This window comes from Octopus bimaculoides, chromosome 10 (genome assembly GCF_046866305.1).
Source record: "Octopus bimaculoides isolate indiv1 chromosome 10, ASM4686630v1, whole genome shotgun sequence".
NCBI lineage: Eukaryota > Metazoa > Mollusca > Cephalopoda > Octopoda > Octopodidae > Octopus > Octopus bimaculoides.
In genome coordinates, this window is record NC_142937.1 from 25,971,676 (window position 1) to 25,991,287 (window position 19,612).

At 37.7% G+C, this 19,612-nt stretch overlaps 1 protein-coding gene across 2 annotated transcripts; it reads right to left on the minus strand.

The window, feature by feature from the left end:
• Positions 1-14,901: 14,901 nt before the first annotated feature.
• LOC149133493 (histone-lysine N-methyltransferase SETMAR-like) lies at positions 14,902-19,306 on the minus strand. Of its 2 annotated transcripts, none has more exons than XR_016243367.1 (2): positions 18,800-19,306; positions 14,902-18,305 (listed from the first exon to the last, which is right to left on the minus strand). XR_016243367.1 is itself a non-coding variant. In XM_089358461.1 (2 exons), the coding sequence occupies exons 1-2, from the start codon at positions 18,812-18,814 to the stop codon at positions 14,977-14,979; spliced, it is 489 nt and encodes a 162-aa protein (XP_089214587.1). In that variant the 5' UTR covers positions 18,815-19,231; the 3' UTR covers positions 14,902-14,976. The 2 variants fall into 2 exon arrangements, 1 of the variants encoding a protein (XP_089214587.1); XM_089358461.1 differs by having other exon boundaries at positions 14,902-15,450; positions 18,800-19,231.
• Positions 19,307-19,612: the final 306 nt, after the last annotated feature.

A 19,612-nucleotide genomic window follows, 5' to 3' on the forward strand; every position in this document is an offset into this window, starting at 1 on the left:
TAGACTTTATGGAAACATGGAAGGCTTGAACAGGTGTGTAGTACATATTCTCACACGCACATATACACACACGATGATATAACAATTTAAATTGCATTGCATATCCAATTTTAGAACTCCGTTTGCATCCTTATACATCAATTGAGAAAATTGCAAGAGCTCGTATTATAGTCCAAGTTACCGTTCACTTAGACTCCATAATTAAAAAGATCACTTACAATATATAGAAAACATGAAACAAGAGAGTAGTAAATTATTTTAAAAGTCATCTTACAGATACTCCATTAATCCGTTATATAAGTAAAAACTCATAAGCGAATTGCATTATCAGATCTTCAGAGATTGCCTTACACTTGTAAATTACCTTTAAGAGTTATAATAGACTTTGGACAGTATTATGGTATCAATGTGACCATAATTACAATCTCTCCTTTCCTCCATATACATGTAATCATACGCAAAGGAGGATTTGTACTCAGTAGTACATGCTAACGAAACATCCATCTCTTTTACAGTATCGCTGCTGTTTCTTTCTGGTATCTATTTACAGTTAGTGGAACTAGACAACGTGTAACCAACAATGTTGGAGATATGATACGAACTGGCGCCCTTCAGACAGAGCCGTCTTAGCAGAATTGTAGGCCCGCGGGAAAATTAATGTACTCTCTTTTACTTGTTTCAGTCATTTGACTACGGCCATGCTGGAGCACCGCCTTTAGTCGAGTAAATCGATCCCAGGACTTATTCTGTGTAAGCCTAGTACTTATTCTATCGGTCTCTTTCGCCGAACCGCTAAGTTACGGGGACGTAAACACACCAACATCGGTTGTCAAGCGATGTTGGGGGGGGGGGGACAAACACAGACACAAACATACACACACATACATATATACGACGGGCTTCTTTCAGTTTCCATCTTCCAAATCCACTAACAAGTCTTTGGTCGGCCCAAGGCTATAGTAGAAGACACTTGCCCGAGGTGCCACGCAGTGGGAATGAACCCGGAACCATGTGGTTGGTAAGCAAGCTTCTTACCACACAGTCACTCGTGCGCCTGTGCTCTATAATATTTATCTATTGACAGCAAGGCAAAGCATACATAAATCAGAATCGGATCCCTGAGACGTGCGGCCCCTGAGCTCAGTGTGCCCAGCCTTTAAGACAGCACTGCCTTCAGAAGCTGTCCGATGAAGTCATTCACAGAGATTTATTGTTTAATGTAAAGTCATCCCTGACTAAGCAGACAAGCGTTCGAACCATGACTGTCCCATATTTATTTATATCTAGAACGACATTTGTGTTTTCTTTTTTCTTAAAGATAGCCGGTCGAGATATCAAGAATTTGACTCCTGTTTCATGTAAGTCAAACGGCCTTATAGAGGCTCCTTAATAGGCTGATCCATACGCAATGTTTTGGGGTGATCGCTCGCAGAAAGCAGCTGAGAGCTCGACGCAGTTTCAGTCACTAGATAAATATTTACGCCGCTAACATATTTGGGAAGGGCTTGAACATCGTACAACCTACGTCATTTCCTTTTAAAGAGGAAGTGTCGTCAGCAAGAAACTAATGTGACATACATGTCTGTGTTTGTGCATGCATGTGCACCCGTATGTATGTGCGTGTGTATGTATGTATGTTAGCGCGATTGTTTTTTATTGTCCACGTATGCATGTTTTCATGTGTGGATGCGTGCATGCATATGATTTTGTAATTGTGTATGCATGTATGCATATTTTCATGAGTGTGTATGCGTGCACACGCGCGCATATGTCTTCTGAGTATGTGTATTTGCACGAGTGTACCTGTGTGTGTGTGTGTGTGTGTGTGTGTGTGTACATGTAGGATAGAAGAAAAATGAAATCAGTACATCCTGTTGAATTAGATTATCATATATTGGATTAATTTTTCCTGGTCGGTGACAGGATCACACGACCGATTAATACTTTATGACATTGTATTAAGGTCAATTATGCTTGGCCTAATAATTTAACCTCGTCTGATGTATTAATTAAACTGATAATTGTTCAGCGGACCAAAAAAAAAAAATAATAGTCATAACTTCATACATGCGCACTCGCGCGCGCAGTCACGAAACATTTGTATGTATACCATGTATATGCGTGTTTCTCTGTTGGTTACTATAATGGAAAATGAATGAGGAAGAGGCTACTAGGATTTATTTATACCTACGTGTTCATACACTAATAATAATAATAATAATGATAATAATAATGATAATAATAATAATGATAATAATAATAATAATAATAATAATAATAATAATAATAATAATAATAATAATAATGCAAGGCCATGCACTGTTTATCTTGATATGAGATCACCATATCGGTGGAATTTGAACTCAGAATGTAAAGACGGACGAAATGCCGCTATTTTGCCGTATACATGCATGTATGAGCGTGCACGCGTTTATTTTTATGTCAATATGTACGTATATATGTATGTATGTATGTATATTAAAAAATTAACATCAAAGTGACGGATTACTCAATGCTTTGTAGTAGAATACATAGTGACTTGGAAGATTTATTTTGCTCACACTTACCAGACAACATGGTGAAGGCGAGTAAGCAAAAACTTCGAAGTCAGTGTCGAACTTTTATTTGTAAAAATTAATAAATTTACACATATATACTGTTGTGTGCGTGTGTCTGCGTGCGCGCGCGCGAGAGAGAGAGTGTATGTGTGTACCGACGCGCCTATAGTTCGAATTTACATAAAACAAGACGAAGACAGGTGAGGGAGCAACAAATAGGTGTATTAGTTTGACGTTCATGTATGTATGTATGTGTGCGTGTGTATACTAGCAGTAATACCCGTCGTTGCTCGGGTAATTGCTTTTACTGTTTCTTGGGCCGAGAAGCTAGAAATGTGGGTATAACATAGAGAAGAATAGCTTTACGGAATCCAGGTGACTGCGATGGCACTGAAAAGGCTACAGGTCAGGTGGAACATCCATTTGTCACCGTTCCTTTTGACGTTTGAATAGGCGGTATGCCAAAGGAGAATTAAAAGATTCAGTTTGAATGAAGCTAGAAGAATAGCTTACGGAATCCAGGTGACTGTACAATGGCACTGAGAAAGCCACAGGTGAAATGGATGACTCATTTGTCACGGTGTTTCTGACATTTGAATAGGCCGTATGCCCAAGGAGAATTGAAAGATTCAGTTTCGAATCTGAACCAGTGTGAGACTACGACTACAGATTTAGGTTTACTCGTCTTGTATGTGTATATTATACAAGAGAAAGACATGTAATAATAATAATAATAATAATAATAATATATATATATATATATATATATATATATATATATATATATATATATATGAAGGAGTGGCTATGTGATAAGAAGCTTACTTCCTAACCACATGGTTCCAGGTTCAGTCCTACTGCGTTGCACCTTGGGCATGTGTCTTCTACTATAGCCTCGAGCTGACCAAAGCTTGTGAGTGAAATTGGTAGATGGAAACTGAAAGAAGCCTGTTTTGTATGTGTGTGTGTGTGTGTGAACGTATGTTTGTGTGTCTGTGTCGGTTTTTGTACCCTCGCCATCGCTTGACAACCGATGCTGGTGTGTTTATGTCCCCGTGACTTAGCGGTTCGTCCAAGCAGACCGATAGAATAAGTACCAGGCCTACAAAGAATAGGTCCTGGGGTAGATTTCTTCGACTAAAAACCCTTCAAGGCGGTGCTCCAGCATGGTCGTAGTCAAATGAAACAAATAAAAGAATATATGAATATATATATAATAATATGAGATGTTTTGGTATCCAGAAGACCCAAAGGCTGTTAAGGCTATGTAAGCGCCACAGAAGGACCGCTGTTAAGCTCCCTGTTGAATAATAGCATGAGTGAGAGGTCTAAGGCAGGTCGTGTGTGAGCGTGTATATGTTAAATGAAATAACATAATAAGGCTAAGGTAATTTGATATTCCTAGGACAGCTGTAAGACCACCTTTGTGTTTATAAATGTCCTAGGAATATCAGATTGCCTTGACCTTGTTATCTTATGACCACCTTTCTATTTATAAATGTCCAAGGAACATCAAATTGCCTTTCTCTTGTTATCTTATTTTAACACACACACACACACACACGCGCGCGCGCGCGCGCGCACTCACACACACAATTACTAGAGTCGTTATGACTAACCCTCCAGTTAAGCTAAACACGCTAAATGTAGCGAGAATAAGTTAGGTGAAGGATTAAATTTCACCCACCCACTTTCCACCAAAATAAGTACCATATATCTGATGATCTTCTGGGAACTTCTCGGACTAATCGAACCCTTAAGTATGGGATGTGCTCCTCGTGGTCAACTGTCATAGGGGACAAGATTCCTTCAAGATCAAGTTAAGTTGAGGCAGTGTTTGGAAGTTTGAAATTTAAATCGAACATTTTAAAGAAACTATCCAGAATATACACATTTACTATTTCTTTTTTCTACACATTATACATCGTAAAATTTCTAGTCATCGGTAGCTATGTATAACGTCATTTCAGCCTTCTTGGGAATCGTTGTAACGGCAAAACTAGATACAAATAAATTAAGCTAAATTAAGCATTTTATGAAGTTAGACTTTTCATATAGAGAGAAAATAGTTTATAGCTTAAAAGGCATTCGCGATTTTTTTTTTTTTTTTTGGTGGGGGGTTCATCACAGGTCATTAATTCTAACAAAGGCAGATTATTGCCTAGACAGATTTACAAGGGGGCGCACAGAGAAACCCAACCCAAATATCCTGGTTGTGAAGCATGCTTTTTATATTGCATGGTGAGTCAGACAGGGAGAAGGAGAAAAAGAAAAAGGAAGTATTTACAAAAATATATGTATCTTTATACTTGTTTCAGTTAGTAGACTGCGGCCATGCTGGGGCATCATCTTGAAGAATGTTTAGTCGAATGAATCAACTGGGGTCCGGAACTCTCGTGGGAAGAAAAATTTCGCCGTCCGGCGTGCTAACGTTTCTGCCAGCTCGCCGCCTTAATAATAATAATAATAATAATAATAATAATAATAATAATAATAATAATAATGGTTTCAAATTTTGCCACAAGGGCAGCAGTTTTGCGGAAGAAGATGGGTCGATGTGATCGACCTCCAGTGTTTCACTGGTACTTATTTTATCGACCCCGAAAGGATAAAAGTTAAAGTCGACCTCTGAACTCAGAACGTGCAAACAGACGAAATGTCACTAAGCATTTTGCCCACCATGCTAACGATTCTGCCAGCTCAGAGCAGCACAAAAAAGCTACTAAAGACAGTGAATAAAGAACAGGTGATGAAGCGCGTAATAGGAAAAATGGACAAGAATGAAATACAAAGAGAGTACGTCAGACAGAATGAAGGGAAACTTCTGGAGAGCCACTGAAGACGTATATTGAACAAAATCCTAGGCTTGATTAAAAAAGGGGCATTTAAACAAAGAAACAGAGAGGCTAATAGTAACAGCCCAAGATCAAGCGATAAAAACAAATTGAGAAAAAATATATATGGCGAGAATGTGTCAGAAAAATGTAGAGTTTGTTTAACTTGGAATGAGACAGTGGCACACATTGTGACAGAATACCCCATGATGGCACAGGAAGAATATAAGAAATGGAGACATGTCTAGATTGTACAAGTTTTACACTGGAAACTGAACCAGAAATGGGGATTTGAAGCTGGAAACACATGATACAAGCATCGGGTCGAAAGAGTAGTGGAGTCGGAGAAATGTCAGATTTTGTGGAACTTTCCTATTCAAACGGACAAAAAGTTAGAAAATAACAGACCGGACATAACAATTATAGATAAGGAAAAGCGAAGTTGCTTTCTGATCAACCCATCATACCCGTTTGATTTCAGGATTGTAAAGAAAGAGGAAGAAAAAGTCCCTTAAAGTTTGAAATAGGAAGAATTTGGAGCACGAGAATAGTAAAGGTCGTGCCTATAATAATTGGTGTGTTGGGAGCAGTAAGTAAAGATATAGACAAATGGCTGAAGGAAATTGGGGCTTCTACAGAAAGTTTGTCTCTTAGGGACAGCAAGGATATCAAGAGGGTTCTAAGCACATGAAAGACTGCTGAAAACTTGTGGATACCTAAGGTTATAGGTAGTAACCTGCTATCTGCATAAACCCTACCAGGAATAAGACCGAACCTGAGCCAAACCCAAATAATAATAATATAAATAATAAAGGCGGCGAGCTGGAGAATCGTTAGCACTCCAGGCGAAATGCTTAGCGCATTTCGTCTGTCTTTATGTTCTGAGTTCAAATTCCGCCGAGGTTGACTTTGCCTTTCATCCTTTCGGGGTCGATAAATTAAGTACTAGTTGCGTACTGGGGTCGATCTAATCGACTGGCCCCCTCCCACCAAAATTTCGGACCTTGTGCCTAGAGTAGAAGAAAGAATCGTTAGCATGTTAGCATGTTAGTACTAAGCGTATTTCGTCTGTCTTTATGTTCTGAGTTCAAATACCACCAAGGTTGACTTTGCCCTTCATTCTTTCGGAGTCAATGAAATAAATACTTGTCAAGTACTAAGGGGGGTCGTTGTAATCGGCTTATCACCTCCCCGAAATTGCTGGCCTTAAGTAATGAAAATAAAGCCATAAATCTTTAGGCATAAATGACAAGTTATACAATGAATTTTCTTAGAACTAGTCACTTTATTGATGTAAATCATAAACGAGAGAGAGAAAGAGAGATAGAGATACCTCACTTATCGTAACTTGCTGAGAGCGAGGTGGACTATGCCTTAATCTTATTGATGAAACACGCACACAGACACATATTCATAAAAACTTACATACTCTCATTCATGCGCACTGCTATACACACACGCACAAACACATTCATATATATACACACGTACAAACACTCACGTACTTATATACACCAACTTTGAATGACTAAGAACTTCGTTGAGTCATTCAACAGGTATTGCAATGGCTGACACAGGATTAAAATGTCACCTTTGGGGAACTTAGTTTATATCCATGTACTTCGAAGCATGCGTATGTAGATGCGTACGTACGTACATACGTAAATAGACGCATGCATGCATACATAGTACAGAGGTGGGTAAAAGTAGGTATACAGCTGTTTGGCCAAATCTCCAGCCATATAATAAATAACTGAAAAGGCGGAATTATCTTATTATCGAAAGAATTAGTTTAAAAAAGAACATCGAATCATAGAATTCTTATCCTAAAAAATAGAGAAATGAAAAAAAAACAAAACCATTCCACTCATATTGGGCAACTTAATACTACTTTTGTCCACCGTTGCATGTATATACGGAATTCTTAGATGCACACAGACACACACACACGCACGCACGCACGCATGCATGCATGCATATATACTTAAGCATTCTTTTAAGCTAGCGGGGCCCAATTTCTCTGTAACTCCTGCTGAAGTCAATTTCTTCTAAAAGCAGAGACAAACAGTAGGACACACACAGACAAAAAGAAAGTGAGGGAGAAAGAAGAGTATCTACATCACTATATAACTGGTACCTTATTTTTGTGACCTAGAAAGAATAGAATGCAAAGTTAATCCTGGTGTGATTTTTAAAAGTTTTGACAGCTGCAGGGTCGACCCTAGGGTTGCTGGTGCCCTGGGCAAGCTGAACTTCGGTGTGTACAAGCTGACGGTCAAGGAAATTTCCTTGTTTTTGTCACAGCCTTCTTGGCGCCTCCTAGCACATGGCGCCCCGGATGACTGCCCGAGTTGCCAGTACCTTGAGCCGGCCCTGGACAGCTGGCCCGTCTTTTTTATTTTATTGTTCTGATAAATCAAATTTGCTAATTCTCCTTGGAGAGAGATCTGTCTCAGCTCTTATTTCATGCTTCTCCACAAGTCCATTATCTATCCTAATAATGTTGTTTACGTGCACGCCAACTTGGGCAAGGTTGTTACTGTTTATCTTTCCCCTACTGCAGATTATTCTCCAGTATAACAATAGGTACTTCATATGATAACAGTGTATATTTAAGACCACAGCCAACATTGGTGCGTGTTTCGCCTGTCTTCATCTCTAGTGAATTTGAGCTCCTTGCAAGTTCGTACGTCTATTTCATTGAGCTCTTGAATCTAGGTAAAAAAAAAAGTAACAAGAAAAAAGCCACAGAGGTTTTGTCCGGGGCGGGGGTCCGAGGGGGTTTTGTCCGGATCCCATAAATTAATTGTGACTATATTACCGGCCACCATAAATTAATTGACTTTAATCCCTGTGACTTTTATTCTTAGCCATAATTGTGACTTTATTACTGTGGCTTTTATTACCGGTCACCATGACGACAGTGTATATTTAAGACCACAGCCAACATCGGTGCGTGTTTCGCCTGTCTTCATCTCCAGTGAATTTGAGCACCTTGCGAGTTCGTACGTCTATCTCGTTGAGCTCTTGCCAGTGACTATTTTGGAAGGCCAAACGTGGGCGTGAGAACAGGCACAGCAAAGGTGTTGTGAGCAATAGGTTTATTATAAGCTGAGAATTCAGACGATGATATATTTCCAACTCCTCCTCTTGAGTTACTCATTCCTCATCCTCTCCAAGATATTTGTGCGTGCGTATGTATGTATGTATATATATATGTATGTATATATGTATGTATGTATGTATGTGTGTGTATGTATGTATGTTTGCAAGTACGTGTGCATACATAATAAATGTTTGCATGTATGTGTGTATGTATGCATGACATACGTTTACGCGCGCGCACGCACACACGCATATACCAATGGGTACATGTATGCACATGCATGCATACATACATCATATATCCAGTACATACACACACACACACACACAAGTTGCGTAAATATTTTACTTGTCAAAACTCTTTTACGTATTATCTCATATTGATAAAATATTTGGTAAATATGAAGAATCTTTTCCAACGACAAATTAAGAAGAAAAACAGTTTTCTAGGGTAAAATGGACGTTAAGTCTATTCCGAATCATGTAAAATGGACATCAAGTCTTTTCCGATTCATGTAAAATGGACGTGAAGTCTATTCCGAATCATTTAAAATGGACATCAAGTCTTTTCCGATTCATGTAAAATGGACGTTAAGTCTATTCCGAATCATGTAAAATGGACGTTAAGTCTATTCCGAATCATTTAAAATGGACATCAAGTCTTTTCCGATTCATGTAAAATGGACGTGAAGTCTATTCCGAATCATGCTGGATGTCTCCATCGCTTTCTTACAGAGAGCGGCAAACTTTATCCGAGACCCTCTTAAAAATGTGGATATATTTGAAACGGTAAGCTTGCTCTATGTTTTATTGACTTTTTTGTAATATATACGTTTATTTTACAGTAGAACGTTGGGCGAAGGTAAAGCGCGTGCACACTGGTTAGGGGTAGTTTTAGGCTTAGTTTTTGGGTTAGAGTTAGGTGGTGTGCACACGTTTTACCTTCGTCCGTAACCCTCATAAAAATGCGAATATCTCTGAAACGGTTAGTTTTCCCTAATTTTTATCATTTTTCGTCATCTACACGTCCATTTTACCCCAGAAAACGTTTGTCTTTTTTCTTTAATTTGTCGTTGGGAAAGATTCACCATATTTACCAAATTGGCAATATTAATTTATTAATGCCTACTGTATACCCTGATTATTTACTCGCCTTGCGTGCTTGTGTGACTTTGTGCTTGTGTATCAATATATGTGTGTATGTTTGGATGTATGTATGAGTAATAATGTATAAATAATAATGGGTACTCTTCTGTTATCGACAGTCAATTTTTCGTTTACTAAAGAATTATGTAGCAAATAGAATTTACACTCCTTTGTCGACAGTAGGAAAATACCTCTGTGTGTGTGTATGCATGTATGTATATTTTGCGCGCAAAATTTGTGTATTTATTTATATATCTATATGTTTATGAGCGTGTGTATTTGTATGTATATGTAATATTTATGAATATGTTTAAGTAAATAAAAAAACGCCTAAAAACGTCAAAAGGCCTGTTGATCTCTCCACACGCAGAGAACACTCAACTATCAATTTACTAAACGTTATCCGATAAAACTGCAGGATAGTAACGAATCTATATAAAGAACCCTTGACAAACTGGTGTTATCTTATCCTTTACTCCTTCACTTCATCTCTTTACACCCTTTAAACTCCCACTCCTTGTTTAATATCAACAAAATTCCAGTTTCCTTCAAGGAGTACTCTCATTCTCATTTTCTCTCTCCTTCTCTTTCCCCTACTTATACGTGTATGTGTGTGTGTATATAGAGAAAGATTTTATGCGCGCGCCTACACACACACACACACACACACAGCACAAGGGGTGCTGTAAAGTTCCTGGTTTTAAGGGCTTAGAAAAACTGAAGGACCGCAGTAATAAGTGTGTGAATTTGGTAGGGGAATATTTTGAACAAAATCATAATTGACTCATCCTTCTGTATTTTCTTTTACTCAAAGCCAGGAACTTTTCAGCACCTCCTCTTCTCCCGGGCATAATGTTAATATTTTTACTGACATTCCCTTTTTCTGTATAAAGCACGGACATAAAGTCGGGGGTACTATTTTTAATATACGTGGGTATATTCATGTTTCTCGTAGTTTTTTCAGTACTATTTGGTTATCTCACGCCCATTAAAAAATTGCCATTAAAATATTGAATTAAAAGAGATCCTTTTGATTCAATATTTCAACACATTGTTGACGTTTGACCTTCTCAATAGGAATGGCATGATTTGTTATAAAAATATTATCAGATTCAATAAGATATTTAATCTTTTCACTTTTTATGTTTATTAATTTTTTTTTTTATTGAGGGTAAAACAATTTTTTTAGTTGGGGGAGACAACCCAAATTTTTAATGGGGGTGAGATATCCACAAAGTACCGTTTTTCCTTCTGTTATAAGTCCTTACGCTGAATGCAAAGGTGTGAGTAGTAAAAGTTGTGTGGTGAATTCTGTAAAACCTGCAAAAGGTAAGGTCTTTGTTTTTATACAAATTAACTCTCAGAATTTTATACGGGATCGTCTTTGCGAGGTCGAGTCCGTGTTCCACTGCTGCACGGGATTTTCATTAATGATTTGACTTACATCATTCATATTATCCTTCTAACAAACTTGGACGTCCACTTCTTTCATCATATCTACAACCAGTTCGTTTAAATTCGCTCACTAAGTTTTAGATATTGTCTTATCTACCTGGACTGCTTAGCTGAATTTCATATCAAGCCTATTTCTGATACCTTTGTATTTCTCTTCCTAGATTCACCAGATAACTGTTGCTACTCTGTGTTCGTTCAAAAGGGTTTACGAAAGAAAAATAGAGATATGAAGCCTTTTTTGTTTTGTTTTGTTCTTTAAATAAAACAGTGCTTGAATTTATGATCACCCTGTAGATTAAGCACATACTCGTCTATGTAGACAAGTGCATGCACTCATTCAATCACGCGCGCATGCGTACACACACTTAATCTATTGCCACACTAACCACTACATTAATCCAAGGGATCCACAAAAGGAAACTATATAAATTTAGCTATTGTTATTGAAAACGTATCTGACTATATTCAACCTGTATGTTGATAGTTTCTAAGTTTTTCTGAGTAAAATATGCTTCACTGGCAGAAGATGGGAGGGTCTAATATGATTCAAACATGCCTGTTATTTCCACTAGTTAAAGACCAAATCTACTCTGAGCTTCATTGTTTTTTTAATATATTGATTAACTTTTAATGAAATTTTACAGAAACACCTTTCAAACAGCATAGATTACGATTATAAAGAAATTTGTGGGGAAAATGTTTTCCGAAGGGATGGGGAGAGGACTTCGGAAAGTTCACACGATCCGTTTTTTCCCCCCTCATAGCTTTCAGGATCTAATCACCAAAACGAAAGAAAAAAAAGAAGAACAGTCCACCCAGCTAGCAAAAATGAGTTGTTGAGTTGTACTTATAATTCAAAGGGCCAGCCATGTCACACTCTGTATCACGCTGAATCTCCCTGAGAATTACCTTAAGGGTACGCATGTCTGTGGATTGCTTGGTCACTTACACGTTAATTTCACGAGCAGGCTGTTTTGTTGATTTGATCAACCTCGTCGTCGTAATCGACGGAGTGCCAGTTATTCGAGTAAGAGCCTTACTTCAGGTTTTTAGCGAATCAGCAGTTATTGAGAACCTAAGTATTTTTGTGGTCCTGATATAGTTTTTAGGATTGTTTACCATGAAGAAAGATTTTCATTGACATATATTAGGGACCAGTCACATGCGTTCTCCCACAATATTGATATATTTTGATAGGATATAGGACCGGGATTTTGTAAATGTGATAGCATGATTTAGTCGATAGAATCGACAAGGCGATATTGCTGGTTGAAATTATATCGAACCAGAATCTCAAAATTTGAATCAACTTTAGCTAGACCATATAGAAACAACACTGTAATGCATTATTTAATCCAGTGATTTACTGTTGTTTAGCCCGAGGTCAGCTCTGATAGGATGACTTAGTCGTAACCTTTCCCTATCAGGAACGACACAATTTAATCTGTGATTCTTGAAGACAGTCAAAAACCTTAGCCGTCACTTGCAAACGAGTATGGCCAGCTAACTTGTGCCATTGTTTCCCTAATTGATTCAGGTGCCTATCTAGTCATGAGCAGATATAGGCAGCTTCTCAACCCGTCCACCCATTGATCCGGCGGGACATTGAGGACATGATGCGAAGATACAACTCACGACTTCAGGATCGCAAGCATTTTATAATAGGTCACTCACCTTCACAAGACTAAGGAAATGATTCAATACAGCTATTAATTTACAGCTATTAATTCTATTATTGTATGATATATGCATGTAGTGAAACTACCTCTCTCATGGTTATATATTAACAAATGCGAGCGTAGCAGAGAACAACTCTTTCCCGCCTGCTGTGTCATCACCTGACTGACTATTATTTGAGCGGCAATTGTCTCCAGTCCGTTTCGCGCCAGGACGCAAACCGACCAACCGTAGCCACTAATAAGGTCACGTGAGAGAGTGTTTTTCTGATGGTCTCTGGAGCCTCTCTTGTACCTATGAATAGCCTAAATTATCCGCGCCAGTTTGTCGCGACTACAGATCCTCACAGATCTGGTCGTTGACCACACGCGTAACACAGCCAGCCAGTTTTCCAGCGACGACATCAACAGCATCGTTCAACTACGTACTACCCAACGTCGCCAGCGTCAACATGACTTCTCCACGTACACAAGCAACCGCAGCTTCTCTTATCAACCCTGTTTGTGTGAATCGCCTCACCACGAAATTAACAGCCAGAACTCAACCTGCGAAGAACATCTGTATCAAGAATCCGGCCCGGCATCGAAGCCTCAACCGCACGACAAGTGACTTAGCTCTGCCTCAACCATAACCTCTTATATACAAACCTACAAATCTACTGTGTACCTTAACAGAACTGGTATCTTATTATCCTGTGTTACAGACTCTTACTATGCTTTGTATCTCTTGCATTCACATACATATATTTGTATACACACTCTTTTGTTTACATGACGGTCTGTCTTATATTGTGTTTTAATATGTCGCATTCACACTCACACACAGACATACAGTTTAATGCTCCAATAAATCTTACTGTTATACATTTTTATCGGTTGAGTCAATATCGTCTTCCTTACTGGCATTCCTTCGCATTCCACATGCGAATTCTCTATGTTATAGTATTATAACATATTCATCATTATATTTTGTGTCGACCGTGTGACGCGTTAAAAAAGGAGCCTGTTTTCCATTCGTCACCATTTCTCCTTTGGTTCGCAGGGTCGTTCTTACATGCACTAGCGTAGCTCGAAGGGGTCCGCCGCGGGCGGCACACACTCTAGCTACGCTAGTAGGTACATGCATGTGTGTATGTATACATATGCAATGCACTTATATGTATGTGTAATTTCTCTTTCATAGCTATGCAACACCCTTCTTTAAGACGACACTGATTTGAATGAAATTTGACTGCTATTTCTAACAGGTTGGACGACAGCGTGGAGGCTAGTGCTCCTATGTTGGCTCAAAAATATTGTTTCCGAGGCAGGTTGGTTTTTAATTCCTAAATAGTCTGAAAATATTTAACGTGATCAAACACTCGTAATCCAACAAATCGGAAGGTAAAGAAATAAATAAAAAGTAAATAAACTCCTTCATTTAAGATTAAAATTTGGAATTGCAGTCCAACAATATCTATTTGTATAAACGCTCGCAGGCTTTATCAACTTGGTAGAAATTCTAAATAAATATATTAAGTCTTCATGAATGTTTACCTAGAAACTATTTGGCGTGAGAGTCGTGACTGTATGAATTTCAAAGAGCAGACGATAGCTAAAAAGGAAACCATTTTTATTTCGTTTCAAATCAAGTTAAGTTTGTGTAAACGTTAAATAAAATAACTGATACGATCTGACACTTATTCTCCTGTTGAGGCTTAACCATCTATCCTTCGAGTACCTATACGCCTGGGGCTGAAATAAAACACCCTACAAGATAGCTCCAGTGTCGTAAATAAATAACATTTTTACGTCTTTTGCTTGCGTTTTATTTGTTTTATATTTACTGTCCATGTATGTGTGTATGCATGCATTATATATGTGTATGTACATATGTATGTTGGCATACATATGTGTAGGTGTTACATATGGGTGACGCATTCATGTTTGTACGTACATTTTTCTGATGTATGTATGTTGATATATATATATATATATATATATATATATATATATATATATATATATATATATATATATATATATATATATATATATATATATATGGATGATGTATGTATATAGGTTTCCATATGTGGATGATGTATCAGGCTGAGTAAAAAGTAAGCAACGTTTTGGAACATGAAATCACAATATAATTCAAAAATGCGGAAATTTTATTCATCAAAGAACCATTACAATCAACACATTTTTGCCAACGAGTTACAAGTTTATTTCGGTAACATAAAAATCTGGAGTTCTGGAGCTGACGAACTCTTTAAACACACTTTCAGTATCGGTTTGATTTTTGAACTCCTTCTCTTGCAGGAAACCATCAAGGTGCTTGAAAAAGTGGTAGTCTGTAGGAGAAAAGTCTGGAGAATAAGCTGGGTGGGGAAGAGCTTCGTAGCCAAGTTCCCTCAACTTCTGGAGCGTCGTTAGTGAAACGTGTGGTTGAGTATTGTCATGAAGAATGATTGGTCTTCTTCTGTTGACCGGTCTGGGGTGGAGAAGTAGAAGTTTTTCGTTCATTTTGGCAATTTCATGGCAATATGTTTCTGCAGTAATGGTTTTTCTGGATTTTAAGAAGTTATAGTGGATGAGTCCAGGAGTATACCACCAAACAGTCACCACAACTTTCGTTTTGAAGAGCTTGGATTTAGGGAAGGTTTTCGGTGCTTCATTTTGGTCCAACCACTGCGAAGAATGTTTTTATTATTGTACAGAATCCACTTTTTATCGCAAGTTACAATACGGTCGAGAAACGGATCGGTCTGGTTACGGAGAAGAAGCGACAAGCAAATTTCATATCTGCGCATTTTCTGATTTTCATTCAAATCGTGTGGTACCCATTTGTCGAGTCTTTTTGATTTTCCGATCGCATGCAAATGATTGCAGGCAGTTTTCTGGCTAACTTGAAGTTCTTTTGCCCGTTCTCAAGTGGTTTTACGTGGGTCTTTCTCAATGACGGTCTCTAATTGACTGTCATCGATAACAAATGGGCGTTTTTAAGCACAACACACGCGGAATCAAAAAGAAACATTACCTTTCACCGTAACACCGGGGTCGGCACTGTCGTTCACGGAGTGCTATCTCTCTCTAGTGTGAAGCTTCCTATCTCGAACATGTGAGCATACGCACTACAGCCAAACACCACATCGCAGGAACTGTGAAGCGCACAGTTCTACACAAGGATTTTTGTATTTTTTTCATAAACTAGGGGATGGCTATTGACATTAAGCTTTAGGATTATATAATGTACAAGTATAAAGAAAGAATTAAAGAAAAAAAAGGGCTTACTATATTGAATATTATCGATAATATCGAATGGAAATGGGGGGTGTTGCAGTTCCGCAGTGCCTATACACGAGCCACCACTGGTCGTACGCAGTGTTTCGAGTAGCACGGGCGCTTCAAAAGCGGAAAAACCTACATGGAAGACGTTGAGCAATCTGGAAGACCTGCAACGAGCGTCACTCCCGGAAATATGGTAATGTGCATCGCTAATTTGTCCCCCAGGCACAGACCGTCAATTGAGAGTTCTACTGCGACGTTTTGAAGCATTTGAGAGAAGACATTTGGCGAAAGTAACCGGATCAGTGGAGTACGAAGAAGTGGGTTCTTTAGTATCACAAAATTGTTTACAATGAAATATTCTGTGTGAATTTAAGGAGAGTTTAAGTTTCTGGTTGGAAGCCCCCACGTTTCCTGTCCTCAAATTGCCCGGTTTAAGAGTTTCCAACGGGAAGATCACTGGACACTCTACAATTATGTTATGGTACTAACCAGCATGTTACAGGGAGTGTTTAAGAACTCAAAGGTGCTGAAAACATGCCCACAAAGAAGGTGGAGATGACTCACTAGTTTTCAGATGTTTGAGCGATCTCCCTGGTGTACACATCTCTAGCCTCTAATCACTGCGAAAGGTTGAAAGATACTGAAAATTATTTGAAACGAAGGTTCTGGAGGAAACGTTACAAGATATTGTGACGTGATAATGACTGCATGCAAGAAGTAAAAATACTTTGGATGAGACGAATGATTTTCAATTTCACATTCACACACACAAACGCACATGCACACATACATATGTATACATACACACGCATATATATCTATATATATAAACTCTCCATGCATCTTTCAAAAATGACAAGTTCATAAAAACCCTGAAGAAGTTCTACCTCATATAGTTAGAATATGACTTTTTTCTTAGCATTTAACCAAATGCTTAAAATTTCTAATTAACTAGGGGAAAGCACAGAAATATTGTAGGTTTTTAAAATTCGTTTTGAACTTTACGACTTATAATCAATTTATTTGTAATGTTTTAAAAGAAATTTTTTAACATCTTTTAACATACAAATTTTTCATACATTATTTACATTTGACAGATATTTGTCCTCATCTTTGTTGTTAACACAACGTTTCGGCTGATATACCCTCCAGCCTTCATCAGGTGTCTTGGGAAATTTCGAACCTGGGTTCTCATTCCTAAGGTATTTTTCGATGTTGTTGTTGTTGTTATTATTATTATTATTATTATTATTATTATTATTATTATTATTATTATTATTATTATTATTATTATTATTATTATCATTATTATTATTATTATTATTATTATTATTATTATTCAGGTCACTAAAATCTTTCATACATCCAAGATCATCAAAGATCCTCTTCCATATTGAACAGTTGGAGGCAGGTAGTCTGGATCAAATGCTTCTTTTGGCTGTCTCCACACGTATACTCGGCCAGTGGTCGGAAATAAGGTAAAGGATGACTCGTCCGAGAAAATAACATTCTTCCACTGCTCTAGGGACCAATTCTGCAGGTTTTTACTCGTCTAAACGCTTTGCAACGTTTCTTTTTGAAAGTGGTGGTTTTCTGATTGCAGCATCCCCCCCCCCCCGTGAAATCGGGGTTTGTGCAGCTCCCGGCGAACATATTTTGTGGTAACTTGGTTCTTGAGGTGGTCATTAAACTCTGTAGTAATTTTGGGAGCTGTACCTTTGTGATCGTTTCTAACAATTCAAGTAAGAGTCGTCCGACGGTCCCTATCTGAAAGTTTTGGTTTTCTTCTGGAGTTTGGTTTCGACGACGAGGCTTTTCTCTTTTTCTCACTGGCTGTCATTACTTTCAAGACAGTACTTCTTGATACACCCAACATTTCAGCTATTTTCGTTACGCTAGCGCCTGCCATACAAGCACCAACAATTTGACCCCTTTGAAAGTCCGATAGCTCTGTCATTTTAATTAATTTTAATTACCTTTTTTAAAACAGCTATTTTAGCGAAACATATTAAGCAACACTAATGATACATTAATGAACATAAAAATAAACAAGCTTTTGATGGTTTTATAGTTATTTCAAAATTATGATGCTTTGATGCTAGGTGTTTCCATATTTTGTCCAACCCTGTGTATATATATATATATATATATATTTGGACTAAGTCTGTGCCCTAAGTTTTGTGAGAGACCTTAATTTCAAGCGACTTAGTCATTAATTTAGCAGCCAGTCATAGTTGATAAAAGACTAAGGAACACTAACAACGAAAACAGAAAGAGAAAAGAGATTAGTGACAGAAAGTGAAACAGAAACAATTGTATTCAATGACATTGTGCTTGACTGGGTGTCGCAGAATATAATGGTACCGACTCGTTTATGTATAAACATAAAATCATACATAATTACGTACATACGTGCCTACGTATATATGTATTCGGAATGTGTGTGTGTGTGTGTGTGAGTGAAAAACATCGATATATATATATATATATATATAGAGAGAGAGAGAGAGAGGGGGGGGGGGGGAATGTCTGTGTGTGTGTGTGTAGGAGACTGACAAGACTACGTATGCAAACATACATTTATATACATAGTACTAGATTCATAAAGACTTGTTCAAAGATAAATGTGAACTTGTGAAGTTTATCAAATAACTCATGAAGAAACTATTTCAGTTTATTATAGATTTATCTTGAAAATATTATCAGACGTTTTAATAACGACAAACTTATGCTTTATTAAAATACTTACCAAGTGAATAATCATACTCTCTTGACATGTCTATGGAATATATGTTGAGTAACCTTTATTTTTATTGCTATTTAATGTCACATTCTCTTAACAGTCACGCTGTTGTTTACAATAAAATATTCTGTGAATATATCGATAGTAAAGTATGTATTTCCTCGTTGGAACCCCCAGGTTTTCTGTCCTGAAATTGCTTGGTTAAAAGTTCATACGGGTACAGGAAGATCACTGGACACCTTGTTATGGTACTAAACAGCATATTATGGAGGGCGTTTAAGAACTCAAAGGTGCTTAAAATATCCCTATAAATACCAAAAACACTTCACACTGGTCTTCATATGTTTGGGCGATCTCCTTGGTGCATGCATTCTTGAGCCTTTAATCACTGCGAAAGGTTGAAAGAGACAGAAGTATTTGAAACGATGGCTCCGGAAGAAACGTTAAAAGATTATTATGACGTCATAATGGTAGTATGGAAGAATTAGAAGCTATTTGGACTAGACGAATGATTCTTAATTTTACACGCACACACACACAAACGCATGCACACACGCACACACACAAACGCATGCACACACGCACACACACATACATATGTATGTGTATAGATAGATAGATAGATAGATAGATAAATAGATAGATATATAGATAGATAATATGCATGCATACATGTTCATTAATACTTGTATTAATATAGAAAAAGGGATCTAAATTTGTGTGTGGAAATTACATAGGAATAATCCTGCTTGAAGCGGTCGGTAAAGCTTTTGCTAAAACGCTTACTTAATAGGCTAAGAAAGTTGATAAACGTTTGTC